This window comes from Maylandia zebra, linkage group LG3 (genome assembly GCF_041146795.1).
Source record: "Maylandia zebra isolate NMK-2024a linkage group LG3, Mzebra_GT3a, whole genome shotgun sequence".
In the NCBI taxonomy this organism is placed as follows: domain Eukaryota; kingdom Metazoa; phylum Chordata; class Actinopteri; order Cichliformes; family Cichlidae; genus Maylandia; species Maylandia zebra.
Genome location: NC_135169.1, coordinates 20417430 through 20425133, shown reverse-complemented (window position 1 = coordinate 20425133; position 7704 = coordinate 20417430). Strand labels below are relative to the sequence as shown.

General features: G+C 42.7%; 1 protein-coding gene across 2 annotated transcripts in view; it reads right to left on the bottom strand.

Moving 5' to 3' along the window:
• Positions 1-1000: 1000 nt before the first annotated feature.
• Positions 1001-7704, bottom strand: part of LOC106676949 (uncharacterized) — a 32135-nt gene continuing 25431 nt past the window's right edge. For both annotated transcript variants that reach the window (XM_076880822.1, XM_076880823.1), the window contains 6 exons: positions 7047-7154; positions 5943-6013; positions 5554-5671; positions 5298-5462; positions 4707-4802; positions 1001-4625 (listed from right to left, as the gene is read on the bottom strand). In XM_076880822.1, the coding sequence (XP_076736937.1) occupies positions 2232-4625; positions 4707-4802; positions 5298-5462; positions 5554-5671; positions 5943-6013; positions 7047-7154 (2952 nt within the window). In that variant the 3' untranslated portion in view covers positions 1001-2231. The remainder of the gene's footprint in view (positions 4626-4706; positions 4803-5297; positions 5463-5553; positions 5672-5942; positions 6014-7046; positions 7155-7704) is intronic.

Sequence of the window (7704 nt, the reverse complement as noted above, 5' to 3'; positions counted from 1 at the left end):
TGTTAGAATAATGAACTACAGAAAGACGTCATCTTACCTAATAACTGCTGAGCACTGTTTGACTGGGACACAATGGGCACCTCTGCAGTTGACTCTGAATCTATATAGAAATGATCTCGCGGGCCGGATATAAATATACGTTGGGCCAGATGTGGCCCGCAGGCCTCGGGTTTGACACATATGATGTAGATTGATGGGTTTGTAAACGAGATAATGAAAGATTATATTAGGTAAACCTGTACAACTGCTCACCGATGCAAATATTTAATTAGCCAATCACATAGCAGTAGCTCCACGCATTTATGGACGTAGAGATGGAAAAGAAGTTTAACAGGTTTGGTTGTTGGTATTACACAGGCTGCTCTGAGTATTTCAGAAACTACTGGGATTTTCTACACACAGCCATCTGTAGGGGTTACAGAGAAGGTTTTAGACTTGACAAATATTCAGAGAACAGCAGTAACGCCTGAAAGCACAATTCTTATTACAGTGTTTAAAGAAATCAAAGATACTTGTAAAGTTTTTTTAACTCTAATAACACATTCAAGATGAACACGTTGGCAGTGATGTTGCCACAGAGACGTTTTCCTCTACACAAATCACTACAGTTACTTTAGCTTCAGCGTTGTTACATCACTACAGAAAACCTAGAAGCAAAAACACATTTGTGCTTGTTTCTTGAACTCTAAGAACTATAAAAATGGATGATTTTGAGATTGACGATGGTCTCGATTGCTTTAGTTTCTCTGTTTTAAATATGATACAAGACCAGAATTAATGAGAGGTGCAGACACAAAGAGGTTCTGCTCAAGATTAGATACAAAATGCAGCTGTAAGAATAGGAAATGTGGATATAGTTTCAAATGTGCTTGGTTTTAAAGTGAATGTTTCCAGACATTCCTCCACTTGAAGTGAGATATTTCAGTCTATTTCAATTAAAACATTGTCTTCTGGCAGGAAAAAGTGCAATACAGTCTTTGAATGAAGTGCGCAGAGTGACTGAGGAACAATGCTTTATTAATTAGTAGGGAAACATTACATACATACATAAATAAAGACAGATAAACATAAAAATGTCCTCATATGAAAACACAACTTGAATTTTCCAAGTCAGACAGAAAGTGTCTGTTTTTAATCAGAGTTATAAATATCTCCTTGTATCTCCACTGATCGTGTTTTTTAAAAAAGACACCACCGCTCTCAAAGATTAGTTATGTCAGGCTTTATAAAAACACAATTAGTATTGTAGTAATATTATTATTTCTATATAAGTCCAGCCTGGATTAAAGAGATTCTGCTGCACAGTTCGTGCAGTTAAAGGTGCTTGTGAATCGAAAAGGCATTCAGTCACATGACCTTTAAAAACTGCAGAATTTTCAGGATACTCCAAAGATGTACATCTTTATAGCTGCAGATATTTCTCTTTCAAACAAGAAAAAAAGTACCACAGGAATAACTCAAAGGGAGTACAAATAAAATGAAATTAGATTTTATTCACTCCGTTTTTTAGCTCCCCTCCTTTCAATTCAGTGTTTAACTTTGCAGTTTGTATGTTGGTTGTAATAGTTTCTTTCATACAATACGGCGTACCCCTTACTCTCATAGTAGGAGCCTTTAGTCTGTGGATTAACGCACAGACTGACTCAAGTGTCTGTAGGCCTAATAGGAGAGATCAAGTCATGGCTACGGCCACCAAATTATTCAGAACTGCTAGTGTTAGTGTGGTTTTGACTGAAAGCTTGTTAGCAATCACGTCACAGGCTGTAGTCATTTCCCGACTCATCCAGAGATCTCAGAGCTTCACTCTGACCAAAACAAAAAGGTCTGTGATTTCTGATAAGACATCGGCTTTCCTGAGGTCGTGAGGAGAGGTCATTATTGTCATTAATCTTGGAATGTACTCTCAATTAATAGATTTAGAAAGAATACAAATATACCTTGTTTTTTCCCCTCTGTGGTTGTTTAAAGTACATTACAAGGATAATATAGTACAAAGAAAACGTAGTGAACTTTTCAGCTCCGCTGCACTTAAACCTTATAATAACAAACAAACAAGGTAACAAACAAGATTTAAATCCATACGAGACAATCTCATTGTATCTTCCTTTGTTACTCAAATTAAACTTGAACATTTTAAAAGGTATCTACATTTCATAATGGAGTGTATCTCCTGACTTTCCTGAAGGAGGAGTGATTAGGAAAAAAATCCTCAAAACAAAACAACCAAGAGTTTATCTCCAGCGCGGCCTTGTGGGCAAGACCGAGTCCTGAGAATGAGCGGACTTGTCACTGTCACTGTCATTCCGTCTGTGGCCTTTAGGGGGAGCCAGCAAGTCGTGGCGCGATGCACGAGGAGATGATTTGACGCTCTGAGACTTCCTCTGTGAGGAGGGGGAGAGTTTTTGGACATCTGAGGATCTTGCTGATGCATGGACTCTTAGTGATCTTGATCGCGTAATAGGCAAGGAGGTGCTGGATGGGGTAACAGGGGAGGAGGTCTTGGAAGAAGGTTTGGGGGAGGGGTCTGACCCAATGTTGGGGGAGTGGGAAGCAGCAGGAACAGCAAGGTTGGTGTGAGTACGTCTGAAAGAAGAAGAGGCTGTGCTCCGTGCAAAACCCGGAAACACAGATGATGAAGAGCTAGTGGCTTTGCGCAAAGGAGTGGCAGGAGCACTGACGCTGCCTCCTGCTCCACTTCTTCCACCCTGAGAGAGTGCCCGCAGTGTGGAGCGACAGATCTTCTCCTCCTGCTGGGCTTTAGGTTTCATTAAGGGCTTTTGGCTGGACATCTTTCCTTGAAAGTCCTTGTTCTGTTCTCGGGCAGATGGCTGAGTACCTGAAACATTCTGGTTCTTTGAGTCCTTTGGATCCAAAGTCTTGGGGATCCCAGATTGTCGGGATGAAGGAGCATTTGCAGGCCTCGCTACTCGTCGAGGGGAAGCACTGCTTCGTTTTGAGGGAGTCAGACTGGTGGGCACTGCGGTGCTGGAGGAGCCTCGATTCTTCTCTGTATGTTTGATTCTGGATGGACTTCTGTTGGTCCTGGATATTGGCACAACCCTCCTCATGTCCTTGTTCTCGGAGGTTGTGAGGGTCCGGATAGATTTGGATTTGCCAGATGCAGAGATAGTGTTTGGGGTAGGTTTCTTCCCATTAGTTTGGACTTTAGACGTAGGAAGGCTCTTGCTGGGTAGTTTAGATGGAGTTGCTGGTTCTGCTTTTACTTTGGTGGAAGAAGCTGCTTTTGCAGTTTTACTGGTTGAGTCTTTAGATGCCATGTTGTTTTTGCTTTTCTCTTCTGTTGATTGTTTTGAGACGGTCACTCCATCACTGTTCCTGTTGGTGGACACTTCTGCTTCTTCCTCCAGTTCTTTATCTTTCTCAGAAGCATCTGCTGTGAGAGCAGGCACTACATTAGGTGTTGGAGGTTCTTTCGGGCGCCACACAGAGGAAGAAACTAGCAGTGATGTGTCATCACAGCGGGGGACAGGCACTGGTTGGCTGCTGATGGGTACAGGCACTGGTTTTTCATTGGCCGGTTGAGGTTCTGAAGGCATGTCATTGGCTAAAGCAGAGGAAGTTAGTTTGTTTCCTCCTTGGTTATCACCCTTATGCTGATCTTTTTCAGTTTCTGCATAGGTGCTTTGTGTGTCACTTGTAGCCTCGCACACACCCGTCACACACCATACAACCACCTTATCTTCTTGCCCCTCATCGCCCTCTCTTGGTGTTGAAGAAGAGCTGAGCTCACAGACTTGCTCATCAGATTGTTTTGGATTTACAATCAGTTGGCCATTATTCTGCACCTTATCAACTTGCAAGTCATCCCCTTTCTCTTCTTCCAAATCTGTGATTGTCACATCATCTTGATGAAGACCAACATGTCTGTTTTCGCTATGACTTGTGAGGGTGTCGCCACTGCCAAACACTTTTAGCTCAGGAACCAACGTGCATTTGTCTAAAACCACCACCATGTTTCCTGTAGCAGTGGTGCTCTGCTGAAAGCTCTTATCAGTGCAGTCAGTCTGCTGAGTTAAAACCAGTTCAACATCTTTTGGTTTGCTTGTTGTAAGTGTTGCATGGCTGCTTAAACCCATGCCAGGTTGATCACTGCTGCTTTTGTTGTTGTGTTCAGATTGCTGGTTTGAGTCAGAGGTAGGTTTGACTGCAAGTTCATTTGCAGGATTAGTGGCATTTGCACACGTCTGGGTAGCATTTTGGCTGAGGTAAGTGGCAGTTGCATGGTTTTTGTTTTTTGGACTCCTTTTGGAAGGTGATGAGGAGTTTTGTGGTGCCGTTTGGGTGGACACTGGGAATCCTGGACTTGAGGGAGATGGAAAACTGCTCCCTTTGCCTCTTTGCTGAATGTTTTTGCGATCAGTCGCCTTTTCCAGGAAAGTGCTTAGTTCCTGCTCAGCAGCAATAGATGGTGAGCAGGATGGAGACTTTCGGGAACGACGTAAGCTCACAGCACGTCCTAGAGGACTGTGGGAGTTGTTCACTGGTGAGCGAGGGTGGGACCTAGGGGTCAGGAGCTCCATCAACAGTCCGGCCTCGTCATGCCGCGACAAAGCAGTGGACATGTCAAGCTCACTGTGGCAGCGCAGCCCAAAGACTCCATCCACCTATAACGGGAACAGAGAGTGGATCATCGTTAGACATCTTTGATTGACTTTGTTTTACAGTGTCTGCGTACGTCATCCTACCTTTTCTCCTCCAGCCCAGGAGTGCCTCTTCTTCTCCTCCAGCTCTTGTATCCGCTGACGACGAGCCGCCTCCTTCGCCTCCCTCTCCATGTTCTCCTTCAAAAAGAGAAAGAGAAGTTATTTTCCTGATGCACGTGACTCTTCTGGTCCTCCATAGCCTACAGATATTATGCATGTTGAAAAAAAATTCAGATCCTGATGGACAAATCAAAGCAAACAAATCAAAAAAATAAAACAAACTGTGAACCCTTGGGCCTTAAATACAACATCTCCTCTTATGCCTGATTTATGGTCTGGTATTCGTGTCTCTGTCAACAGCTCATCGTGAGAGAAGGGTTTGGGAATTCAAACTACTCAGAGGCAATGGAGACACACTTGAGCCAAAAAGCCAACAATGGTGAAATTGTTGGCAATCACATAAAACGGAAGGTTTAGAAACTAATATGTTTCACTGTAAATCAGAAGTGTTATTAAATATGGGATGAAGACTAATGTATCAGTTGAAGTATACCAACAGTTTTAACCACATCTACTGGATCTTGTGTGGATTGTTGTACAGCTCGTGTAATGGATTTGCATTCATAGTTGTACCTTGACAGCATTTGTGAACCTGGAGCAGAAGGTGTGGAAGATGCTGAAACAGTCGTCCAGCCTGAAAGTGTCTCTGTCCTCGCAGAAAAAGTCGATCAGCTCGCTGCCTTCCCTCTTTAGCTGTTGCCGACTGCCACGGAGTGAGCAGAGAGATGATGTGGCATGCTGAGACAAACATAATAGGCACAAAATTATTTTTTAAACTACACACTTATTTAAAGATTATATAAAACTAAAATACTGTTATGTGTGTTACCTGCAGAAAGCTGTCCAGTTGCTGCAGCAGCTCTGTGTCTCTCTGGATGCTCTCCTCCACTGAGTGTGTGCGAGATGTCAGCAAATGCAGCTCAGCATCCAATGTTTCCAATGAGATCCTACCAAAGGAAGGAAAACAAATCCATGTAGCCTCATTTCTGCTTTGGTTTCATTCATTTTGTGTCTGGTGTAATTTAAGTATCAAATGAAGGACTGAAAAGAAACCAGCAGGGGGCGGTGTTCACTCAGATTCTATAGAGATGTAATAAAATGATGGAAAGAAGGAGTATAATAAATAAATCCCCACCAAACAGGTTGATGGAGAAATGTAGTGGTGTATGTGGACAACTGTAGTATTTAATATGTGAATAATATGAAGTGATGTCTGACCTGGCTGCAGCCTGGATGTGACTCAGCTTGAGAGGAAACTCCAAGAGCTTCTCATCTTTTTTATGGGCTTCCTATAGAAAAACAAAAAAACAAAACATGAGACCCCCTCTTTCCAGCTACCTCCTCTTGCTCATTTTGGTGGTACAGAGGTGCTCTCAATCCACATAAAGAGACCCATTCTCTGTCCCAGGGTCCCCTTCTGGTAGACATTGCATGAAATCACCTTAAAGACATAATCTCACCAGCATGTTTAGGCCTTCTACCAGTAGGACTTGCCTGCAGCTCTATTCTGAGCCCCTCCTGAACTACTGAGCATCTCACTCTCTGAAGCTGAACCAACAACTTGTCAGAATAAACTAATTTCCACCTGTTGTATCTGCAATTTTATTCTGAGGGTTCAAATTTATATCAACTAGTTACTCAACAGCTTCCCCTTCAGCTTCAGGTCTCTCTTCACCACTCAAACCATTAAGACGTGGATCTGCTAATTTTCATTGTAACCACTTCACACTGAGCTTCAAACTCTCTCAAACTGTCTCAAGAGCTGATTTCATTAATAGATTAATCAAAAAAAGGATTGTATCATCTGCAAAAAGGAGAGACGTGTTTCTGAGACCACCAGATCTGAAAGAGTCTGTACAAAACCAGCAGTGGCGGAGTCCACCACTCTCCAGGAATAAGTATGACTTATTGACTGTAATGTGAACCAAGCTCTGGTTGCAGTTGTCCAGGTACCAAGTAGCCTGTAACAATGGCAAACACCCAAAGCAACACCAGGATGACAACCACATCATAGCATAGATCTTCCCTGGAAACTCTAAAGGTGTGATTCCCCATAAAAATAGGGTCTTTAGGGTCTTCCTCCCTAAAAAAAAGAAAGAAAGAGGGACCACATCTCCAGCCTACCCATTCGGAAGTAGTGTCCCTGACCTCCTGCCAATGAGTGCCAACCAGCACAGCCGACTACATCCAGAACCTTGATCAAATTCAGATGAATCTCATTCACCAATGGTGCCTGACAACCAAAGAGCACTTTAACTGTTTTTGTGACTTCAGCCACACTGGCGTATGTGCAAAAATGAAATGAACAATGATGTTACTCACCAGAGCGACAAAGTGCAGCAGGTTCATGCCTGGTTTGTTAGCTTTGGTGTCAGCCAGAGACAGGAGGGACGACAGCTTGAAGCCTACTGCGTTTCCTGCATAACCTCCCTGCAACGCACATAGCACAGAAATTAAACTCATAGTGGTAAACATTCAAACACTTGAACAACAGAATCTGAAGCTATAAAACTACATTTCCCACAAAGCAGTTGGTCTCCATAGTCTACCTGATAAGAGAGAGTAGAGACAGCAAGTCTCCAGTTTGACTGTACACCTAACATGTATCGCCCAATTATCAGCTCATTCTGTTAAACATTTATCAATTAAATGAACATAAATACACTTTTTCTGCAATCGTTGTGTCATGACAGTCAAATGAGCTCATGCATTCAGACCCTGAGATTTTAAATGACAGATACTAAGATTGTGTAAATAAGCTAACACTAAAATACAACTTCTGCTCAAACTAGCAAACTAAACCGTCAGAAATAAAAGTAGTACTTCAACAGCAGAGTGACTGGCTGTGATTAAAACTGCAGATCAACCTCCGAACAATTTAACACAGACAAACATTTTTAAATGTGCTCTGCTGTGTGAAAAATGACCACACGCCGTCTGCTTGAAACCACTTCTCCTCTTGGAATAAGTCAAGGCCTCA